This window comes from Bombyx mandarina, chromosome 11 (genome assembly GCF_030267445.1).
Source record: "Bombyx mandarina strain Sakado chromosome 11, ASM3026744v2".
Taxonomy (NCBI): Eukaryota; Metazoa; Arthropoda; class Insecta; order Lepidoptera; family Bombycidae; genus Bombyx; species Bombyx mandarina.
The window spans coordinates 17546222-17572076 of NC_143218.1; the positions used below are offsets into that span (position 1 = coordinate 17546222).

General features: G+C 38.0%; 2 protein-coding genes across 5 annotated transcripts in view; one reads left to right on the forward strand and one right to left on the reverse strand.

Moving 5' to 3' along the window:
• The window catches only part of LOC114243277 (adenylate cyclase type 2), a 236454-nt gene that overhangs the window by 29645 nt on the left and 180954 nt on the right, over positions 1–25855 (reverse strand). For all 4 annotated transcript variants that reach the window (XM_089731129.1, XM_089731130.1, XM_089731132.1 and 1 more), the window contains exon 6: positions 3302–3514. In XM_089731129.1, the coding sequence (XP_089587255.1) occupies positions 3302–3514 (213 nt within the window). The remainder of the gene's footprint in view (positions 1–3301; positions 3515–25855) is intronic.
• Positions 19454–25855, forward strand: part of LOC114243278 (uncharacterized) — a 66357-nt gene continuing 59955 nt past the window's right edge. Inside the window, exon 1 of the mRNA XM_028174705.2 lies at positions 19454–19732. Within this exon, the coding sequence (XP_028030506.2) occupies positions 19634–19732 (99 nt within the window). The 5' untranslated portion in view covers positions 19454–19633. The remainder of the gene's footprint in view (positions 19733–25855) is intronic.

Consider the following 25855-nt stretch of genomic DNA (forward strand, 5'->3'; position numbering starts at 1 on the left):
CAGGATTTTTCTGTTTATTGTAGTAGTCCAAAAAACGAAAGCATTCGAAATTTGATAAAATTTTACAAAAGAACCGTTCCTTTGATACGCTTTATTGACAATTAATTATAAGAAAGCCATTGAAGAATTCAAAACGGCGACTTCAGAACAATTTCCTTTAACAAACAATCAAATTATAACACTACACTGAGTATTCGTTACCTCTTTAGAGAACAAACTAGCAATTATGAATATTTAATTCAATTAAGGACGGTGAATGTATTTTATTTTTATTTTTGGAGTTTACTCCTTTAGAATCGATTTACATATATAGGCCCGGGGTATGAAAATTATGGGGACCAAAATCGTACTAGCATGTCACACGAAATGCGTTATGCGCATGTCACACGAAATGCGCGCCGGGCTGCTGCGCCGGCAGTCCGCCACAAAGCCTCGTACTGATCGCGCGTTTCTCTCATTATTGTATTTTCATATATTTGTTAGTCGTTTGTTTTGTGTCTCGTTAATTTGTTAATAATCTGTAGTGTATCGTGTTGTCGTAATATAGAACTATTTCTCGTATTGTTTCGTTTAATTTTTTATATCCAGTAAACTCCAGTCGTGCGTCGGAGCGGACACACACACTTTTTTTTTTCCTTACCTAATTGCTAGTTGGCAGTTTAAGGAGTTATTCCAACTACTTATACTACTACTACTACTACAACAACCTCATAGACTTTGGCTACCACTAGCACAATGTATCACTAATATTGCCGTCAATGTAATAACATCATAAACATCCAAACAATAGTATGTCATTGTATCCATGCAAGATAGATTGGTATTTTCAATAAATTATTTGCTGCATTCTATGTGTTAACGAATCAACGTCGCGTCATACATTGATGGCTGTGATGGCCAATGATGACGTCATATCGCACGAACCAATAGCAAATCAGGAATCGCAATAGTGGCACATTGGTGCCATGACAATTGTGTCAAAATAAAAAAAAAAAGTGTGTGTGTCCGCTCCGACGCACGACTGGAGTTTACTGGATATAAAAAATTAAACGAAACAATACGAGAAATAGTTCTATATTACGACAACACGATACACTACAGATTATTAACAAATTAACGAGACACAAAACAAACGACTAACAAATATATGAAAATACAATAATGAGAGAAACGCGCGATCAGTACGAGGCTTTGTGGCGGACTGCCGGCGCAGCAGCCCGGCGCGCATTTCGTGTGACATGCGCATAACGCATTTCGTGTGACATGCTAGTACGATTTGGTCCCCATAATTTTCATACCCCGGGCCTATATATGTAAATCGATTCTAAAGGAGTAAACTCCAAAAAATATATAAAGAAAAAGATGGACGCGCATCTCAATTATATTTTTGTAAAATAATTAAAACCAATTTAATTAGTATTTGAAGAAGTAAACGCATTTATTCATTTTTCTGGCCACCTCAAGATACCTATCTATACTAATATTATCTATACTAATATCTATATCTATACTAATATTATACAGAGGAAAGATTTGTTTGTTTGTTTGTTTCGAATAGGCTCCGAAACTACTGGACCGATTTGAAAAATTCTTTTTCCATTAGAAGCCGACATTGTCCCTGATGAACATTGGCTACTTTTTTTTTTTTTTGTTTCATATGTGTTTTAATGTTTCCGAAGCGAAGCGAGGGCGGGTCGCTAGTAAGAAATAAACGCAACAGTATGCTCTTTAAGCGAGGCTAAAATCAGTCCCCAGGCTTGGGCAGCTTGGCTATCTCCCTATTACTGACAGGACCAACTCACTATTACATAGACTTTAGGGTTACTGACTTCGAAGGCAATAAAAATGGCGAATTAAGGCTTAAGGAAATTTATGATCGAATTTCTGTTAATCCTGGAAATCAGATTACCGATTCCAATTTTACAAGCCCTTTAAAATGAAAACGAATTATGGTATTGACCCGGCGTTATAATCTAAGTTAGAAATGAAGCTAAACGAATTTTCTCAATTCATTCACGAACCGAGGCGAGGTATTGACTCGTATTTATTAAAAAAAAGATGTGTGGTCTCGTGGGACACCGGATAGGAACGAAGTTAGTTCCTTATTATAAAAATATTAATTTTAAGTTCTATTCGAGGTATAAATAAATTATTTTCTCTATTATAAAGATAAATTTCTATTATAAAGAAATTATTCGGAAATGCATTTTTAATTATGATTTTTTATTGATAAAAAAACTACTTTACAAAGTTATCAACTTTATTTTATTCACAATGATTTATGAAAAATATATAATAAAAATATGCTATTTTTTGTACGTTACTACAAAGTTAAGTCGTACACTGTGTGCATTACTAATAAAAATCTTACGTAACAGACGTTTTTTCCCGGTTAGGGTACCCCTCCGCATCGTCCCATAAGGAACTTCGTTCCAAAAACTTTATTTTTACAGACCAACATATTGGAAGTCTTATTTAAAATTATATCAATAAGTACAATTAGATGTTCATAGATCTTATATTTCTTTAATCGTTTTTAATTATAAATGTATATATATCAGGTGTCTCGAATAAAATTAAGTATCGCTCACTTAGTCGTCGGGTTCATCGTAATAATTGCTGTTATTAAATTTTGTACCCGGATCCTTCCTGTTCGAATTATTAAAGCAATAATTATAGTGGATCAGAATTTGAAACTATGATTATAAAATTAGAAATTAAATTTCAAAATGTTCACTTTACGAGACTGTAAAATGGTTATGAAAGTAAATCATTTTTCATAGATTATATATACGTGGCTATGTGGTGTCCACTTCGATAAAGCGGCACGACACGAGAACCCTCTCATCGTAGCCGCCGGTAACTACATTCCCGATCCTGCGGATAGAATGGAAAGCAGTCGACGTCGCCCCAAACACAATTTCGGATCTTCCCGATCCACTAACGGTGCTTTTAGGTACCTCAAGCACCGGTCATCGTTCTCGTCGAACCCGTCGCTTGCGACGAAGGGCTCGACGAGTAAATTAACCCTCAGACACAGCCCACCGAGTTTCTCGCCGGATCTTCTCAGTGGGTCGCGATTCCGAGCCAGTGGTAGATTTACGAAGCACTGCTCTTGATAGGGCTAGTATTAGCAAATTCTCTAAAGTTGATTCCGTGAGCTAACCTACCCGTCTGGGTGTAGCTGTAATAGCCCCATAGGCTACCAGCGAATAGCTAGGAGAAAAAATCAGTCAACAGAGACTTTGAAGTCTTGGGCATCGTACCATCTAACGCGCCATATTCATATTACGATTCTCACCTGTGCAATTTGATCGAACCTCCCGAATAGTTCGTTCAGAGTCTTGACCAGGTCCGATGCGCTGAGTCGTTCCGACAACGGCGTGAAGTTCACGATATCGGCGTACAGTATGCTGACGTTGTTGTGCCTCTGCACGTGCATCTTGTGGAAGCGTGTCTGCTTCGACGTGTCGACGCACGCGTCCGCCATTTTCAGCATAATCGAACGTTTTACCTGCCAACAATGTATTCAAAATGAGCGGTCAAGTGTAAATTCTTGCATAATTTTTTTTATTGCTTACATGTGTGGACGAACTCACAGCCGGTGTTAAGTGGTTACTGGAGCCCATAGACATTTACGACGTAAATGCGCCACCCACCAAATGAGATATAAGTTCTAAGGTCTCAAGTATAGTTACAACGGCTGCCCCACCCTTCAAACCGAAACGCATTACTGATTCACGGCAGAAATAGGCAGGGTGGTGGTACCTACCCGTGCGGACTCACAAGAGGTTTTACCACCAGCTTAAGCATTTTACCAGCATTAGTTTACAAATCAGCTTAATAAATTAATCAATCATGTCCGTCAACTATTAAATACTCTACAAGTTGTGACATGGGGCGAAAGCTCTACCCGCCTATCACTCATATGCTAAAACCCGTAACAAACATTATGGTAATACTTTTAAATGTTAAATTCATTTAAAAAAATATGCTCTGATTTTTTTCCAGGCGCTTGTGGCAAACGAATAACTCCTTATTATCTACCTAAATCATTCAGGTGTAGACAGATAAAGCTATTGTGAGAGAATAAAATAACGAAAGGACATGTTATTGACATTAACAAATACATGTCTTGAATCGGGAGTTTCTTCCATTAGGTTCGCGAACATGTTTATTCGTGTCTACATATATGCTGTAAATATATACGAGGTGATGTTTTACAAATTTTTTTTATTAAATACAAATTAACGTTTATTGAAACGCGTATTGGTTTTCTTATGGAGTTCACGTTTTCCAAACCCCTTAAATAGAGAGAGGGCGCGCGGGGTATGTGGGACTTGACGTTCTGCAGATGTTGGGAGCAGACCGCGGCCCCAAAGACGTCTTAGGGCCCTAGTGCACGAAGCGATTCTCCTGCGCTCTTACACCCGACGTCCGATCTTCGCTCGGGGTCAAAACCTGGTCAGAGTGAGGGGGTTCCGGCAGTGAAAATTACAACCAGACTCACGGTGCCACCCGGAGGACGTCCCACCGACGGGTTGTCGAGGCGATAGTCGACAACCAACGACGCCGGTCTCCGCGGTACGGCGGCCCTACCAGACCGCCCCGGCAATGCCGCTGGTGTTATAGGATACCCACTGGGTCAGAACCAACGCGGTAGGTCGGAACGCGATACACCGCCGACGGGCAAACCCAACGGCTTTTTTTTTTTTTTTCGGGCCGGGGGCCGAACCTCCCACGAGGTCCCGCGCATGAGGGGCGCGCGGGGTATGTGAGACTCAACGATCTGCAGGTGTGTACCCGCGAACCGCCCTGACCGCAATCGCTCGCTGTGGGCGTCGCAACGCCGCGATGTTGTCGCGGGTCAGGGCGTGGCACCACACGGGAGCCCCGTACAGTGCCATCGACCGCAAAACCCAACGGCTGCCTTAAGTTATGAAGTCGAAGATTTAATTGCAGGTTATCTTATTGCAGTCCTATTTATCTCATTTAGCAGATACCTATTTATGATATGTTTTCGGAAGTGATAAGCTTTGTTTTTTTTTTCACTTATATAATGGATCCTCGGCACTTGAAGCATATGAATCATGAAATAATTGAAAAATATTTAGAACGATTTCTAAATTTTCTTGAGAGTGACCTCAAAAATATTGTTTACCAACCTCAAGACACGGTTAGCAATTTGTCCTGAATTGTCATAACCGTATCACCGATTAGCACATTTTGAACGCATGCTGTATGAAGGTTAAGCTCAGACTAACAAATTCAAGCTATTCACTTTTCGTGAATCATCTAACTGCCATTTAGTTTTCTATTTTAAATTAATTAAGAATAAAATATCTATTGACTTTATTTACGGGGAAAAACGTGACATAGCACAGAAAATTATTAATCAATTAAACTGATTACCCTGTGGCGGGTAGCTATCATACAACACAAGATATTTGACAGATGCCTGATAATTGCTTACGACATTGTCAAGATAAGCTTGCATATATACAAGTACCGAACAACAACATTGAGACCGTCGGTCTACCGAGCAATATCACACACTCGGTGGAAGATCTTCGCTACGTTGTTAAGCCTCCACTACCTCATTAAAAGCGGAGACATTGAAGTTTTGAGTTAATAGACTCCATAGCGAAACACGAAATGCGGCACCGAAATCTCAATTATACTGTCGCATTGGCAGTCCCGCCTATTAACACAGAACATACGACATCTTCACAGCAGTAATACCCTATAGTATAGTAATACCCTAACTGGGAAAAAACGTCCGTAACGTAAGATTTTTATTATTATAGTCTTGGTATGATAGCTATATAGTGTCTAATAACTCTAATGATGACGTCTACGTGATGACGGTTATTATTATTATTCATATAAATAGCTGTTTCTTTGTATATTATTATTATATATTTTTTATAAATCATTGTGAATAAAGAAAAGTTGTTCACTTTGTAAAGTAGTTTTTATTTTATTTTTATCAATAAAAAACATAATAAAAAATGTATACCCGAATAATTATTTTCTTTATACTGCGAATAAAACTTAAAAAAATTGATATTTTTATAATAAGGAGCTTCGTTCCTATCCGGTGTCCCACGACACCAGTCATCGAATCGAATCATTGAAAGCAAATTTCTCCATTTCATTTCCATAAAACATAAATAGTTTCTTTATCGCAACCGTTAGCGCGAAAAATTTTGTGATTGCCAAATTTGATTCGCGGCATCTTCGCATCCCACGACACGAGTGTACCGGGCGTCTTATCCGTTTGCTCGTTTGCGTGACCCGGCTTCATTAGTTTAATTTAAAGGTTCTGACGTACGAATATTTACGTTAGCGCACACGATCATCCGTGACTAGCACTAACAGGGGAACAGTTAGCTGGAACCGTCGACAAAAAAGAAACGGCTTTCTACCAAGCGGACGTGCGGTCTTGTAGACATCTTATTACTCATACCTGCCCATAATTCCACCTCTGACGTCACTGCACTGACCGTTTTTGCGTCATCGGGTTACGTTTAGGAATGTCCCAATGGCAGATGACAAATGCTTTGATCTTTAAATCCAAACCCGAACTAAGCAGAAGTTTTGTTTTTAACATAGTTTTATTAATGTGGACCGTCTTTTTTGGCATCCTTGTGTATAGTACATTATTTTAAATTCATCTGCGGTTTTTTCTTTTCCTTTTTGCTATAATATCATCCTTTTAAAATAATGTAGAAGTGTTAATAATATACATTTATACTATACAAGCGGCCCACTCCGGCTTCGCTCGGGTCTTTAACAAAAAATTAACGATATTTGACGTTGTTTCATTTTTTTAAAATAAAAGAACACTTATTGCGGCATAACTATAATAGATAGACATATGCGAATGTTGTTCTACAAAGTCGTAGTACATTATTTTATTCTATCATCAATAGTTTTCGCAGGGCACGTGATGTAAGAATATTTTAGGTAATTTTTTACACATTGGGTTACATTATTGGAGTTTAAGTTCTTCTTCTTCTCAGTCGTATGCACTCTTGGCAGAGTGGTCGTGGTCATCACTTTGGTTGGTGGTGCGCTTCACCAGACGTCGCCATTCCTCGCCATTCCTTGTTACTCTTAGTTACCTTAAACCGTTACCGTTACCGTAAACTCCAGGAATGGAGTTTAAGTAAGGATCCCTAATTTTTTTCAAAAAGATTATAGCCTATGTCACTCGGGAATAGTGTAGCTTCCAAACAGTGAAAGAATTTTTCAAATCGGTTCAGTAGTTTCGAAGCCTATTCAATACAAGCAAATAAACAAATCTTTCTTCTTTATAATATTAGTATAGATATATATTATGCATGTACCAACTGTCTGTTTTGGTGTTACACTGCAACTCATAGACAAAGTTTCTAAATCAATTAGCATAGCGAGTTCAAGTAAATAATCGCTGTTAATTTTCCTTCAGCGCCTTTTTCGAAAAGATTAAAAAACAAATCGAAAAAATGAACATTTGGTTCATCCCTAAAATGCAACCAAAGGTGACACTATTAGGCATTATCATAAAATAAACTGCACGTACGTTATGGTAATTATTTGAGCAAGACGTAAAAAAATGTTGTTGTTTTAGTAAAATTAATGGCCTTGATCTGTTGATGACCGTCTCACAATTGAGCAGCCTTGAGCACTTCTTAACAAGTTAAACGACTTTATTAATTTACGTCTCTATGTCTTAGGCGAGATGCAAAACGAAACCGGACCGCTAATCGGTTCCTTGCAGTTCTTTTAGTTTGTTCTGGGACTGAGATCCTATTGAAAACATATATTATTTTTTTAATGCAACAGCAACCAGGGTTGCCTCCCGATGGGTGTGGTATCGTGCGATTGTCCATACGCTGCCTGCCAAATCATGGTAGGTTGTAGGTATGTTGCGATGGATGTGACATTATTGCTTTACTAGCGACTATATTTCGTTTCATAGCAAATTGAATTAAATATCAAATGAAATCATCTTTTAATCTGACCATTCTGATCAGGATATTTGGTCAAAGTACCAAATTAAAGTAATAAAATTATTGCATTGTCATCAATATTTGATATGCACGTAAATTTTGATGTGAAACATCTATAGCCGCACGTAAAACCGATTTCTGGCGTGGCGACGCATGCCGTGCCGACGCATGCCGTGGCGACGCATGCCGTGGCGACGCGCCGCCATGCGCAATCGACTGTGCGATTCTCTCCCACTCGAGCCGGCGTTAAGCCATCTCTTTCGCTACACTGAGCTCGGATGCCTATAGTGTATACTCCATAGTGTATACAGTGTTGTTTGCTACAGTACACATAACCTGTGTTTTACTTGAAAACAAATTATTTTTTCGTAATATTTTATTTATCATTATGACATATTTAGTTCCTATCACAATCTGTTCTTTTCTGCATATTACTTTTACAAAATAATGTCGATGTTTCACATCTGTCAGGCGTCCCGTGCCGGCTCACATTTTTTTAAAGTTTATCGGACATTTCGAAGTTGGTGAAATTTAAATTGAAATAGCCCGTTGGTATTGAAACTTAGATAGGTACAGGTGAAGCTACAGTACAGTAGATTATTACCTGTAGGACGTCTTGTGAGTCCGCACGGGTAGGTACCACCCTGCCTATTTCTGCCGTGAAGCAGTAACGCGTTTCGGTTTGAAAGATGGGGCCGTTGTCCTATAAAACTGAGACTTAGGATTCATGTCTCAAGGATGTGCGGCAATTACGTTGTTGATGTCTATGGGCTCTGGTAACCACTTAATTCCAATTGAACCGGGAGCTCGACCACCCACATGAGCAATAAAAAAGCTAATAAAATCGTGTTATGATTCAAGTTAATTATTGTTTACGCTTAAAAAAACTAAGACGTGTTGAAATGTGATTTATCGGAGAGGTCACAAATGCGGAGGCCATTTTACGGACCGGCCCGATAACAATAACCGCTTATTATCATTCGAACACGTCGTCTGTCACGTAGGCTGTTCAGGAAACCGATCGAATTTATTATTTGATGTAGTTTATTATATTTAAATTCGTGCTATGTTTGTCATTCGTGACTAAAGTTACGTTGCCTATGTTGTAGTGAATATTTCTTTTTAATAATTTGTGTTGATTCTGTTTCCTACTACCGGATGTTTACCGCCACCACTTTTAAACATGAGTTCTGAGTCTCAGTTTTACAGTATTCGATCCACTCTCGTAATAAAAGTTTGGTGGTGAAAATGGTGATAATTTACATGATAAGTCGAAGAAAAAATGTACGGACACAACTAAGTTGCTTTGGATTAATTTTTCAAACTCATTTTGAAGGACATTCCATAACGTGATTGAGGTGAGTTATTTGTAGGGCCGGTTTTTTTTAGTCAAAAGGAAACTGCTGGACTTCCGCCCTCCACTGGGGATGACGGGAGTCAAACTGACCAAAAACTTCCTGTTCCTGTGGCTCAACAACCCACGTTCGAACCACGTATGAGACAGAACTCATGAAAAGGTAAAGTGGAGAAAGTGAAGCGCTTAGTGCGAAGCACATCTCCCCCATTACCCTCCCCCTCAGGACGCTGGACCGACAGTCGTCGGCGCCACGACCACCAGCCCTCTCGGTCGGAAAGCTATCCGAAGCCCGGCTAGATGGCGCCGGTTAGAATGGGTTATCCCACGGAATACCCTGCTGTGTCAGAACCAGCGTGGATCGAGGATAGCCGGCCTTGCATCACCCGGATGCTCTTGCGTAAAACGCGTGCAGAGCAGCTTGCACGTCGTCTTCTTAGACCCCCTCGCCGGTCCCCAAATTGACATGGGAAGAGGACCCGCAACACATAAAGGGCCAGGGCCTGGGCCCCACTCGACGGCGTCGGGCCTATGCGTCCCTCACGTACCCTGACACCTCCTTCTGCGAGATGGTGCACTCGCAGAAGTCGAGCATCGCCTTCCACGATTCGTCGTCACCGAGCATCGATACCACAACACTCCGCAACGACAAGTCGTTTCCTATTTTTGCAACGACGTCACGACGTCACGGTTTGTACGATAAATGCCTTAAAACGATTCAAAGCAGAAGTAAAAGCCACTGCATTACGTTCGGCTCGTGTTTATTTGATTACATTACTCGGGATTATTTGAAACTAATCTTCAGAGTTATCATCATCATAATAATCAGCCTATATCAGTTCAGTGTTGGTCATAGGCATCACTAATTGCACGCCACTGAGCATGGATCTCGGCTTCTCCCATCCAGCGCTTCCATGGCAAGACCCAGCCACACTGCATAGGTCGTCACTCCACCGAGCCTGAGGGCGTCCTGCACTACGTTTGCCAATCAGAGTACTTCCCCTCAAACAGACGGTGCAAGTCAGAGAGACCACCAAAATCCACGCACGTCTAATTGTTTGCAGGTCATACGACAGTCTGACAGCTACATATACCCTAACCTCAGAACAGACACACAAAACAATCTTTAAAAAAAAACTAATATTTTCAATTTAAGTACTATTTTCATATCATATTTACTTACAATCTAGTCTGCTACGCAAACTAAGCTGTTGTAAGACGACGCTGCTTAGCACTTTTGGTATTGTTGTTAACAATTTAAGAGGGGGACGCTTTGTTTGTGTAATTTAGTAAGAAATAAATCAATTACTGGGAGCAAATGATGTACAGTCATCCGTCGCCAATTTAGGATTCCCTGTGCTATGGGTATATCAAACGAATATTTGCCTGATCTGGGAATCGAATCCACGACCCTTGGCGCAACAGTCAGGGACTGAAACTGCTGAACCATCGAGTCAGTCTCGTACTCGTTATATAGCCGTTGTTAAGTCGTTATTGGAGACTATAGAGGTGATAATGCGAAAACCACCTTCACATATAAAGTCCAAGCGTCAGTTTTGTTGTAGAACGCCTGACCTACCATTCAGGCCGGAAGGCATGTTCAGACCAGAGCGACAGAAACAATCAAGATGATGGTACCTAACATGCAGGCCCACAACACACCCTACGACCACAAAAGGCCAGCTGGCCATTGCAAAGAAGTCGTCGTGGCCTAAAGGATAAGACGTACGGTGCATTTGTATCTTGCGATGCACCGGTGTTCGAATGCCGCTGGCGGGTACAAATTTTTATAATGAAATATGTACATGTACACGATTGACTTCCATGATGAAGGAATAACATCGTGTAATAAAAATCAAACCCGCAAAATTATAATTTGCGTAATTACTGTTGGAGGATGTCTTGTGAGTGCGCACGGGTAGGTACTACCACCCTGCTTATTTCTGCCGTGAAGCAGTAATGCGTTTTGGCTTGAAGGGTTAGTTAGTCTATACTGAAACCTTAGAACTCATATCTCAAGGTGGGTGGCGGCATTTACGTTGTAGATGTCTATGGGCTCCAGTAACCACTTAATACCAGACGGGCTGTGAGCTCGTCCACCCATCTAAATAATAAAACAAAAAAATCTAAAATGATAATCAGAGACCACTACTGTTTTTGTTCAGTGATTCTCTTAATCGTCTTTTACAACATCCGCGGGATAAGTTGGAGTGACGATGTTTTAGGCCGATCCGCATTCTAATTCACATTATAAGTGACAATATGCGCTGGTCCAGAGTTCGTTTAAAAAAAAAATCGATTCAACTTTTAGCGTTTGTAGGCACATTTCTTCCCTTTTAACGTTAACCGGGTAACCGATTCTCTATATTCCCAGTACTGAATACAGTGAAACCATTTCACAAGATCAAAAATGTGTCCATGTCTACATCTTATCATTACAAGGCAGTAATTTGATTCACCTTGCAGCTGCGTGCTTGCCTAACGTTTTAGCGTGTTGGCTTCATTGTCAAAGCGAAAAAAAACGTAATAGCAATTGTATTAAGAAATGATGAAGTTCCTACGATTATGTACGTAATCATTCGCCATGCGATATTTGAATAGAATTCTTTTTTTTCTAAGGCTAAGAAATTACTAATTTTGTATTTTTCTGCATTAGAATTTGAAATGCATAGAAATTGCTTCTAAGACTAAGTCTCTTAATTCATACAAGACATTGTCCAAATTGCTGTTTGTAAGTGCATAATATGATTACCGACTAAGTAAATTTGAGAATCGCTCATATTGCAATCATATTTTGGCTCGATGCAATATTAGACAAAATTAAACATTTTTATTGAAGTCAATGTAAAGTAAAAACTAATTTAAAAAAATACCAAGCTAATAACGATGATAATTGAATTCGAAAAAGAAAACATTAATAACTAAAAATATTGGAGTTTTGTTTTTCCTGCCAATGTTTTCTTCTCTGTAATTTGATTTTTCCAAGAACAGAATCAATTTCAATATTATATTCGATTCGCCTTATTATTAAATCACTTTGTTGATATCGATAAAGGGAAGGGTGTTATTGCTCGGTGGGCTGACGATCCGAATGTTGTTTTTCGGATCTTGTTGATAAGCTAACTTACCTTGAAAATGTTGTTAGCACGATTCAGGTTTTTGCCGTATTTTTTCTGTTCTATTATATATTAATATATCGTTAGTGTTTTCTACTAACAATATTTTTTAAACTTAGTATTGTTATTTTTTCGAGATATAGAAAGTAAAAATACTACATTACCACTTTTAATTTTTATTTTTATTTTTGGGTTGGTAGCTGGTGTAAAGTGGTTTTCGGAAGGCATAGACAACTTAAATTGAATACCGCCTTACTACTCACTCACCTTATCACATAATGCTAAAGTTTCAATTGTATCCATTAATGGTAGTCTACTATCAAAGCGCATTGATTTCTTAAAATAATTGAGGTCCAAGTCTCATTTTCATACAAATAAGGACTGAAATGAATCAATAATATAAATTAGCGGTAGATGGGGTCTTTTGAGCAAGCGGGGGGGGGGGGGGCTCTTTTAGCACCTGAGTTCGCTACTGATCATTATCGATCATTTCATTTCTATTATGCTTCCTTAGTACTAAATATGTCGGCTGATTGTGAAAGAGTTTGATGTCATTTTTGTCTGAGATGTTTCGCTAATAGCGCAGTGATTAGCGAACGAAATGCAATTGTATGCACGACCATCTAGTGCCCTCCTAATCACTAGAGCCCATAAATACCATAGGTTCGACGTGTAACTTAACCCACAGGTACAACCCACTGAGTTTCTCACCGGATCTTCTCAGTAGGTCGCGATTCAAACCCGGTAGTAGATTCTGCGAAGCACGGCTCTTGATAAGCTTCCTGTTAGAAACAAAGTCAGGTTTGAGCCCCGTGAGCTCACCTACTTGCCCGGTTACGCTGAAATGGTCTCTCAAGACCATCAGATTAGGTAGAAAAAAAAGATAATATGAACAAGGTTAAGTTTTACAGAAATCTGTCGTCCAAAAACCAACACTAATTATATACTTTATCGTCTATTTATTCTGCAATACAATTACACGCAAACTGGATGGGTTCAAGGCGAAATGAATCATGCGTTACGCCACATAGAGTGCAAAATAATATAGGGTTTACTTGGAATTTCGTCTTGTGAAATCAGGATATAATTAGCTTTTAGAGTGTTTTCCAAATGACAAATGCGGTTTCATAAATTCGTAGTGATTACGTACCCCATTTACGTTATGGCCAAATTCTTTGAATCCCTCGATATTAAATAATATGAAAGTATGATCATAAATAATTAACAACATTCAGCTGAACAAAATTAAATTCCTTTGTACAAAAAGTAGCAAAGGAATTGAATTTTCTAAGTTTTATAATTACGGGAAGTGGCAAAAGGATTATTTTGAAAGCATCTTTGTAAAGGAAATTGCAAAACAAATTTAATCGGCAAGACAAGACTGGTTAAAATAACTTTTGTTAAGCGTTTACTATCAGGAAAATTCGATAATCTTCAATAGATTTCTAAATGCATTATTTCCGGTATGTTGTTTTTCGCCATTTCCAATGGGGTTTAGCTTCGCTTTCTTTCATTTTTTCAATAGCATGTTATCTTTGATAACTCAAGTTTTTGCTTCTTATAAAAATATATAGACCAAATCACTCAGTTCACCGCCCTAGACACGTTCTTACGAATCGATCAGATCCACTAGCACGTTAGACGCTTGTAGCTCTAGTACTAGGTGCAAGCCTATGCCTCTGTTCCTGTGGACCTTGGTAGCCAGACTCGTCGAACCCAGTCCATAGCACCAGCCCGCTGACTATCTCGCCAGATCTCAGCGGATCGCCATCTGGTAGTAGTAGGTCTTACTGGTGGTAGGAACTCTTGTGAGTCCGCACGGGTGCCATGAAGCAGTAATACGTATCGGTTTGAAGGATGGGGCAGCCGTTATAACTGTATAGGTAATTGAGACCTTAAAACCTATATCTCAAGGTGGGTGGCGCATTTACATTGTAGATGTCTATGGGCTTCAGTAACCACTTAACACTGGGTGGGTTGTGAGCTCGTCCACCCATCTAAGCAATAAAAAGGTGGTGAATTCGCTAAGCAACTCTGCCCTTGAGCTGTGAGGTCTCCTTCGGAGGTGCTTGGGAAGCTGTAACAATTTCCTGTAGCTTTTCAGTTTCATTCGTTGCGAATTGTTGAAAACAGTAACAATGTGGGTCAATTACATATCAACCCCGAAAACTAGTCAGATCAAACATAGCGGTGATATGTTATCTACCTGATAATGTTACAACAATGACCGGGTTACACGTGAGCTACTTATCTTGTGAGTTTTCCTTGTGTCAAATTGTGTGATATGAAAAGATATCATGGAATTCTAAGTAATGGCCGTTTTAGTGCGATGTTATTATTATTGTTATTGTTATTAATTTAATTCTTTTTTTTTACTAGGAACAAATTAAATTTACTGGAGGTAGGACCTCTTGTGAATCTGCACCGATAGGTACCACCACCCTGCCTATTTCATCCGTGAAGCAGTAATGCGTTTCGGTTTGAAGGGTGGGGCAGCCGTTGTAACTATACTGAGACCTCAGAACTCAAGGCGGCGTTTCAGTGGTAGATGTCCTCCGGGCTCCGGTAACCACTTAACACCAGGTGGCCCGTGAGCTCGTCCACCCATCTAAGCAATAAAAAAATAAATAAAAAATATTGTATGAATGTGTCGTGCAATTCCCGTATTTAGAATTCGGATTTACTCAAAATGGCGAAATATTCTTCGTAGCGAGACGATATTGAATCTACTTATGAGACTAGTAATATAAATCTCAGTTGGATTGTTAATCTGCTGCGCCACATTTCAAAGCGGAACGTATGATTCGGCAAAAATACGTAGGGTGTTAGTACCTACCCGTGCAGGCTTCCAAAAACTCGTCTTAACACCAATTAAAATGTGATAATCCAAAAGAACCGATGTTCGAAAATCGGGTCACGGCAAGACCAAACCACTCGTCGTGGTAAAAGGCATAGTAAAAATTATATTGGAATATGCGGACTCACAAGAGGTCCTACCACCAGTAAGAACTGCCTACCGCTTAAAAAAATCGGTTGTCTTTAAAGTAAACATAAAAATATAAAAAAATATTTTAAACATTTATTATACGATCACAATATATTCTCTGATAATATAATGTTTATAAAAGATATTATTTTCGCAAATAAAGTGCCTTTATTTGTAGCATACATTCAGCCAATGTACGTCCATGTTATTCAAACACAAGAACAAATATTTAATTGTAAACCGGCTTTTACAAAAGAATACTAATTATATTGCCAATTGTATGGATACTACGAGTTTTTCATAATTAGACGTTTAATTGATGTTTTTGTAAGTATTTGTCTTGATAAGATTTTTTTTATTGCTTAGATGGGTGGACGAGCTCACAGCCCACCTGGTGTTAAGTGGCCCATAGACATCTACGACGCAAATGCGCCACCCACCTTGAGATATAAGTTCTGGTCTCAAGTATAGTTACAAAGGCTGTCCCACCCTTCAAACCGAAACGCATTACTGCTTCACGGCAGAAATAGTAAGAATCGCTCTCAAGGAAATTATGTCAACATATTTAGGGCCATTGGTATGCCAAGCTATCAGCCCGCACAGATGCAGGTGGGTAACTGGCTTTTTTTATATTTTTAAGCATTCACGTGTGCTGGATCTAAAGTAACTGGCATATAATATACATCAATTGAATGATCACAAAATATGTGACTCACTTCAACATAAATTATTGCTCTCACTCTGCGAAACATCGTGCCACATGGCGTCACATTGCGAGAGCATCGGTATCGCAGGTTTCGACTGATGCATGACCACGACCTCTCTGTCAAGAATGTACGACTAGGAGGAAGAAGAATTGAGCGGTGTATCTCCAAACTATCAGCCCACCCAGATAGGTACCCGGCTTCTTTTTATTTCTAAGCAGTCATGTGTTCTGAATCGAAAGAAACTGGCATATACTGTACATTAATCGAGTGACAGTTCTCATGTCTCAAAGGTAGGTTTACGCATTGACATTTTGATGTCTAAGAGTTCCAGTAAGTACCTAACATCGGAGCGATTGTGACCATTTTCACCGTCTATGTAGTAAAACAATAAATTGTTATAGTCAGAGATTTATTTATTACTCAAGAATTCAAATTAGATTGTGAAATCTACCAGTTGCTTAGTTGTTAATGGAGCCCATGGGCATCACCACGTTAATTTTTGGAACAAGTCTGAAAAGTATTGTTTAATGTTCCACCGTTGAAAGCGAAACGCATAGGTAATTCTTTATCGGTTGATTAAGTAAGATTGTGGTACCATCTATTCATGCGAATACATTGCGCGCTACCAGCAGTCCTTTAATTTTATCTTATAAGGCAGACTGCAGTAATAGCCAGCAATAGCACTGGAATCAAAACAATGTAATCACTTAAAACCAAATGGCCCCGTATGCTCTTTGTTCTCATAAGAACAATATAAACATTCAAATGATGTTGTCCATGGGCTTCGATAACCACTTTACACTAGATGGGCCGTGACCATGTGTACACATCTATGCAATCAAAAAAGCCTCAATAACAAAATCAACGTAACACATAGTTCCTCATAGATGGTATTCTAGTGAAACAAGATAAGATGACGATAAGTTTGTTTTGTACGATAAAAAAAACCAAAAATACGATATGACTAATACATAATATAATAGGCGAATAATATATGACAACGAACAGCGATTTAGGTAGATATTAACACATTATGCTAATTTATATTTGTAAATTGATTGGAAACAAATCATGCGGAGATTACATTGAACATATGAGGTCATGTGCTTAGTGTGAGTTTTTTAACGTGCTCGATAGCGTAAAAGTTAACAAATATTTGTATGGAGTTGGAACGTTTGCCTACGTTTGCCGCTAGGGGCGCTGTTCCAACTGCATACAAATTTGAGTTAACTTTTACGCTATCGAAAACGTTAAAAAACTCGCACTGAGCGCACTGGACGAACGATGAACCATACGATTCCAATTGTATGGTGTTATCGTACAATCACAAACAGGAAAAACTTATCGATAGCAGAACTTAATACGATAAAAATATATTGATATACTTTCATAAGTTCTGACAGAATTGCAAATGGTACATTAAACTCTTTCTTGCAACGCAATATAATAAATATACTATCGAGCGAAGACCTCAAGTTAGTTAACGGTTTCGCAAAACATACATTATACTTATGTGAAGCCACAGAATTGAAAACATTTAGACCTGGCCAAGATTTTTTTTGCTGCAAGCGTGTTCTTTTTTTTTTATTGCTTAGATGGGTGGACGAGCTCACAGCACACCTTGTGTTAAGTGGTTACTGGAGCCCATAGACATCCACAACGTAAATGCGCCACCCACCTTAAGATATAAGTTCTAAGGTCTCAAGTATAGTTACAACGGCTGCCCCATTCTTCAAACCGAAACGCATTACAACTTCACGGTAGAAATAGGCAGGTTGGTGGTTCAGGGTACGGTTCACAGCCGTAACTATAAGTAAATATAGAGTGGGTAGGCCTCCCACAAGGTGAACTGATGATCTGTATAAGGTCGCAGGAATCACACTGTAGGCAACGGTTGGCTACGATAGACAGTGGCTAAAAAAAAATCGCCGGATGCAGACAGCATCGGAGCGATCGTTGTGGTGAGGCTTGAGGGAGTCTACGTCCAGCAGTGGACGTCTGTGGGCTGAAGCATAGATAGAGCTAAGACATCAGAAAATTCAATGCCGCTATCAAAATTTCCGACCAAATAAAGGCAGCTCTAAACGGTCCCGTTAACGAGTGCACAAGAAGGACTGCGGTACGCGAGGAATGGCGACGTCTGGTGAAGCGCACCACCAACCGAAGTGATGACCACGACCACTCTGCCAAGAGTGCATGCGACTGAGAAAAAAGATGTGTGATGTCGTGGGACACCGGATAGGAACGAAGTTCCATATAAAAAAAAAGAATTACGAGGCAAAAGTCGCGCGGTGAAATATCGGTGTGCGGAAAACAAGGCCTTATTCCACGGACTTTTTCTTACGGTTTTTACTATCACATTTTTTTCAGTTCGGTCGCGCAGCAAAATCCCTATCTCCTCCAAGCCTGCCGTAAGGAACTTCGTTCCAAAAATCAAACGTGGGACACAAGAGAAGTTTCAATTACCTAAATTAATTAAACCAAACTTTCACAATACAAGGTAAACGAATAGCTGTTTATCGACAAATTGTAAACAATACAAATCTTATCAAGTTTCGTTTTATTGATAACACAAAATCGCCAGGCCGATACTAATATAATAATTTCATAAAACTTTCTCTCAGTTACATCATTATTAATGATGATTTAGTGAAAATCAGAATATTAATTTAAGTTAAGGAAAAAAACTTGGTGCTTACGCTGTGAATGTTTAATTATTTGAAAGCTTTTTTTTTAAGTAGTTAGGTAAACGAACTGAATGCTAGTACTGTGGGTGATGCAGCTCAGCTTGAATCATAAAGTTTCAATTAAGGAAACGGTGCGAGAAACGAGCTATCCAAGCTCGAATTAGTTTTTTTTTTTATTGCTTAGATGGGTGGATGAGCTCACAGCCCACCAGGTGTTTTTTTATTTTTTTTATTGCTTAGATCGATGGACGAGCTCACAGCCCACCTGGTGTTAAGTGGTTACTGGAGCCCATAGAAATCTACAACGTAAATGCGCCACCCACCTTGAGATATAAGTTCTAAGATCTCAGTATAGTTACAACCGCTGCCGTACCCTTCAAACCGAAACGCATTACTGCTTCACGGCAGAAATAGGCAAGGCAGCGGTACCTACCCGCGTGGACTCACAAGAGGTCCTACCACCAGTAAAAGCTAAAAGTAAAAAAGTGTTAGGTTCGCGGCAAAAATAAGCGAGCACCCAGTTAAATGGTGTATCGAGACCTAATTAGCTAGTACGGCGTAGACAGAGCTGATAAACAAAGATACGAAGGCATACCCCCTGACGCCCACTCAGGTAGGTGAATCACTATAGTTCAGGCGTATGTAGGTCCCTCAGAGCGATGCGCCGTCGCCACAACCTCACAAGACTCCGACAGACCGACGCAAGCGCACGTATCAAACTAAGCCTTGTACAGCTGCGAGTTATTTCATAATAAAATGACAGTTCCCTATTTGTGATGCAAGTGTATGTGTTTACATAAAACGTGTTTTCAAGTGAATGATTATTTTGTTTCGGTGTTCAGTGAAGTATTTTTGTTGACAATGTTTCCGAGAATACAAGGACTGGTATGTTAATATTTAATTTTTTTAAATAGAAAAAAAGTAATTAAAAATTTAGATGTAATTTTATTTTTTATTGGTTGCATGTTGTGTGTAAGTAACTAGCTCTCTTTTTACGAGAAAGTGAGAAACGTGTCGATAATTGTTTCCAGAATACGCGTTCGCACTAATCATAAAAATCTAATCGATTAGAACAATGAAATCTCGTTTTCTATTTATGAAATCGACCCAATATTTAATCGGACGTCACCTAAACATTCTTTTCACGTATTTAAATAACGATTTCACCGAACGTTAATATGCGTGAAATTTTTAAATTAATATCACGTATCACTCAATAGAACTTCTAACGCATTCATAGACCTCGATTTGAGGAATCCGCAGCTATTTTACCTACTGATTAAATCGTTAGGCATGAACTTAATAATAATAGAACTAAATTACGACACACACAAATATTAATCTCGGAATATAGATTAGTTAATTATTATTATTCCATTTAATGGTGTCGTTAACAGTGGGAAAGAATAAAATACACAGGCTTCGAATACTTTCATCTACTCTATATTAAATTCTATACTATATTAGGTTTTAAACTATATTATATATTGTGCGTATACTCTGACTGGTCACTAAAAATAATATATCAGCTCTGTAAAATATAAACAGAGCGATAGGGTTCAGTGCTCATTTCGTTAAAATATTCTTATCATTTGTGATTTATTGTGCTTCTAGAGTAAAATAAAATTATACCATGAACATGTAGGTAAGTGTGTACTCTGAAATGAATCACCGTTACGCATTTTGAGGAAAATTAACATTATTAGCTCGATTAATTCTGTGAACTATGAAAGAAGTTGTTTTGAATTGAACCTTTTAGACTTATGCGTGAACGGTTATTTTTTTTTTAATTTATTATTAGTATCTGGAATACTTTTACTGAAATAAATTATCAATTATTTCATATTTTCACTTATAACACGATCTTTTAATTTTCTTTAAATTTAAAACAGTTGTACATTATCAAAGATGTTGGGTCAATTAATAAATACACTAGCCGTTATATGTGTCAACAAAATATAGTAATATTTATTTAAATTAAGAGGATACGATAAATTTGTATTTTGATGCTTTAATATAAGAGTATTCACATAACAATGAATAACAATAAGGAGAAAAAAGTAACCTAAAATACTATGAAGAGAATAAACTAAAATTCCAGTTGACTCATTTTGGATGACTCAAGATAATTGCAATTAAAGGAAAGTTATTCGTCATACAAAAATCTACACAGCTTAGTTGCTCAGACAATAACGTGAATATTGTGTGGCTTATGAAGGTCCATTTCTATTGTATACAATTTTTTTTATTTATAATGTACAAACAATACAGAAACATAACAAAAGGGAATTGAAAATAAACATTTTGTATATTATCTACATATTTTTATTGCACTCACGGGTGAACGAATTCACTTTACACCTGTGAACTTAGTGCAAGTTTTTTAACATTCTCGATAGCGTAAAAGTTAACTCAAATTTGTATACAGTTGAAACAGCGTCCCTAGCGGCAAACGTAGGCAAACATTCCAACTCCATACAAATTAAAGTTAACTTTTACGCTATCGAGAACGTTAAAAAACTAGCACTAAGCAAACCGATGCTAAGCCATTGACATCATGACGTGTGTTCCGTAAACTACTTTGATGTATAAAATGGAACTCGTGTCTATATAATTGAGTTGGAATACATCAGACAGAAATAGGCAAATAGCTCTAACTATGACAGCTCACAAAACACCCAACCAAAAAGTATTATACATAGTCTTATTCTAACATAAGCCTCTTATTAAATCTTATAAAACTATGCACTTTTGTTATTATTATATATGGTATATACTACACATGTACAATAGAATACTGTAGTATAATGTAATAATACCACTTCAAGTTGAGTTCGTTCAAGTTCAAGCACCTCTTCATATTAGTACATCATAACAATAGATAGATCGATAGAAAATTCTTCATGGAAATTATAAAAGGAGAATTAACCTGGTTAGCTTCGGTGATATAATATTTCAACTCGCTAGAGCTAAAATGGAGATCTATGTTTTTGAACACCGTGTCAACTCGATACCGAAGTTGAATAGACAAAAACACCAGTTTCTTGAGGTTGAGCTATACGATTTCATCTTAACAGTAAGGGTTTGTACACAAAACTGCGAATAGGCGCGATGCGAATTTGCAATGCAGATAACTGCAACACGAATTGCTGAAATGCGATTTCGTGCGGCAAGTATTTTCCTTTCCACAATTGACTTTCAATTCCACAATCCTTTAACATCGCAGGAATGAGCGATGCAAATCAATTCGCAAGTTCTTTCTGTGCGTCGTGGGTGTTCGTAGATTTTTACTATGTGACGTCGCATCGCAGTTTTGTGTACAAGCACTAAAGCCCTGTTCGGACTAGGCGAGTATTTTAGTCGAGTACTGAGTAATTGAGTGGCTAAACTACTCGCTACTCGCCCGAAAAAACAGAACAAAATGGATTGACTTGACTAAATTATTTACTAACCTACTCGACTAAATTTTTGGTGTTCAGACACATTTAGCTACTAAATTACTCGGCACTCGACTAAAATACTCGCCTAGTCCGAACAAGGCTTAAAGCGATCAGAGGTGTTATATAACAGCCGGATAAACAATGATGTAAATAAAGATTATGCCGTCAAATCAAATAGATTTAAGTTTTTTATAAATGCTTTACAATTCAATAGGCGTATTATATAAGTTTTTTTTTACCAGGCTTAATTTAGTCATAATTACTGGTTCTCGATGGTAAACAGGTCATGTGTAACTTGTTCTTCGAATAAGTTTCGGTTTTAATAACAGAATTCATGGTCAATATATTAATGTCTCTGTTGTATGTGATGAGATTGATACGTTTTTAAGTTGTACATTATTTAACACGTACACCGGCGGGGTAATTATTTTCGTAACCAGGACTCAGATTTTATTAATTTAATTTTAATTAAACTACAACTTACACATATGCGTGGTGATTAGCTAATTTTTTTATAAACAATTTTTAATAATGCTTTAATTGCTATTACCGATGTAGAAATCAGAGGATCGTATATTATAAATCTGTCAGACCGTTGTGAACATTATGCATCCGATAGCGATAGTAATATCAGTCAACAGGTCAACGATCCATTTTGATTAAACACAAATAAATGTCAACGAAAATTGGTCGTTATGCGGTTGGTGGTTGCAAGAGACACGTATTGTAAATAAATCTGTATGCCTTAATAATAAATGGTATGGATAGTAAAAGTTGTTGGAAAAGGTCGTCTTGTGAGCCCGCACACGTCAATTCCACCACCCTACCAACTTCTGCCGCAAAGCAGTAATGCGTTCCGTTTTGAAAGGTAGACCTTCGCTATACTATAAAATTGAGGACCTTATTTCTTAATATATACAGGCATTCACCTTCCGATGTCTGCAGGTTCCAGTAACTAATTTGGACTGATTTTGTTCTCGGCTCATTCATTCAGTAAAGTAATTAATAATAAATATTTTAAAGTAAATAATTAGTAAAAATAATTCAGTAAAGTAAATAGAACTGTAGATAACGTCAATCTAAACGAAAATTATTAATAAGCCTAATAATCCATTTCTAGAAATTGTTACGCAGGCTTAATTCGAAGTCGGCTTAATCGAAGTCGTCGTGGCCTAACTGATAAGACGTCCGGCGCATTCGTGTTGAGCGATGCACCGGTGTTCGAATCTCAGGCGGGTACCAATTTTTCTAATGAAATACGTACTCAACAAATGCTCACGATTGACTTTCACGGTGAAGGAATAACATAGTGTAATAAAAATGAAACCCGCAAAAATTATAATTTGCGTAATTACTGGTGGGAGGACCTCTTGTGAGTCCGCGCGGGTGGGTACCACCACCCTGCCTATTTCTGCCGTGAAGCAGTAATGCGTTTCGGTTTGAAGGGTGGGGTAGCCGTTGTAACTATACGTGAGACCTTAGAACTTATATCTCAAGGTGGGTGGCGCATTTACGTTGTAGATGTCTATGGGCTCCAGTAACCACTTAACACCAGGTGGGCTGTGAGCTCGTCCACCCACCTAAGCAATAAAAATAAAAATTAAAAATTAAAACTTAATTGCCCACACGTAACCATATTAGGTCTATATGTGTATGCTAAATGACGTATGTAATCTGTAGAAAGATAATGACGTTATAAAAACATAAAAACCTTAATTCGTTTTCATACGCACGCGGTACAAACATTTGTTTTTAATAATAAAAAAAAAACAGTTTCCTTATTTCTACCTGAATTTTTTCATCGAGAAAAAGACGTGCTTCGTAGATCTTATGAACTGCTCATTTTATGCTCGTCTTATGAACTGCTTATTTTAATTATTAGTGAAATAGTATCTATATATTAATACGTGAAGCAAAAACTTTGTATCCCTTTTTACGAAAATTGCGCGGACGGAGGAGTATGAAATTTTCCACACTTATAGAGAATATAGAGTAGAAGTGCACAATGCTAATATTTTTTTAAAATAATGCATAAAAGATACATTAAATCGATAAAGAAAACATTACACACCCTACGTACCATGTATTTGACGCACACACGCATGCATAATGCATACTGTTTATTGTCAAGCTTTTGTTCTTGACGTCTGTTCTCAAATTGAGAATAGATTCAATATGTATTATTTGTCTTTGTTAATATTTTTTATAGTGTAGTCTTGGCGAAATTTGTGATTATAGAAGTATAAAATACAATCATAATAGTGTAAAAACTTACAATTCCAATTAATTATAGTCGAATTTCGACTACTACGGGACCTCTAGTATGGTAGTAACAGTGCCTATATTGTATTTTTGTTTCCGTTATACAAATCATTACCCTTTTGAAAAACCATATTTATTGGCTTCTGAGTAAGTCAAACTGACGTTTAGTACTTACTAGATAAGTAAATTTTTGACAGGAACTAAATTAGTTCAAAGTAGGCTGGGATATCATCTGATCTAAAGTTTCGCTCATAACTGTTACGAGTTAAATGACGACGAGTCGCTTAGATGCAAAAGGCTCTAGGTTGTTTCGTTAGTAGCTACATTAACTAAGTGTTACTTATTTATAAGCCTGTAGATATATCTTAGAACTGTAACGGAATTGTGGTAAAAAAAAAAAGACAGCGATAGTGCTTAGGTAAGCACATATATCAATCTGACTAACCTTTTTCCTGATCCATTAACGGTGCTTTTAGGCACCACAAGCACCGGTCACCGTCCTCGTCGAACCCGTTGCTTGCGACGAAGGGCTCGACGAGCGAACTAACCCATAGACACAGCCCACTGAGTTTCTCGCCGGATCTTCTCAGTGGGTCGCGTTTCCGATCCGGTGGTAGATTCTGCGAAGCACTGCTCTTGCTAGGGTCAGTGTTAGCAACTCTCCGGTTGAGCCCCGCGAGCTCACCTACAAACGTTAGGGCGAAGCTGAAATAGCCTCTCAAGGCTATCAGCATAGGTAAGGAAAGAAAAAGAAAAAAAAAAAACTAACCATTACTATTTGTTTTCCCCTAAAAAACCCATTTGGTTTTATTCTGTCGATTTTTACGAGAATCACAGGCAACATTGTTTAAGTACCTACTTGATATCGGAAGTTCTATCAAATCATTAATATATAAGCTATAATAAACAAGCATTCCATTCCACATGACCACGACGGATCTGCCAAGACTATGATGGTGATAATTATCATGATCAAATCATATTAAATAGACCTATGAGTATAATTTTACAAAACGGTAAATGTTAGTTGATGGACATACAGACAGCAAGTATGCAGCTTTGAGTAAAATAATAATAAAATAAAAAAAACTCCATTCATATTTCTATTGAATGTTATTTATACTTTGAAAGAAAAAAATACTTCGAATCTTCTAAATGTAATGAAATTTAAATGCAAACTAACGATCACGAACTATCACGTGTTCTACTAGAGTCGATGAGATCCTCAGTCACAAAAACTGGGTGCGTGAAGTTTGTGCAATGAACTTAACAGCATTCCGGTCGTTGTGTTATACGTGTTCGTTCA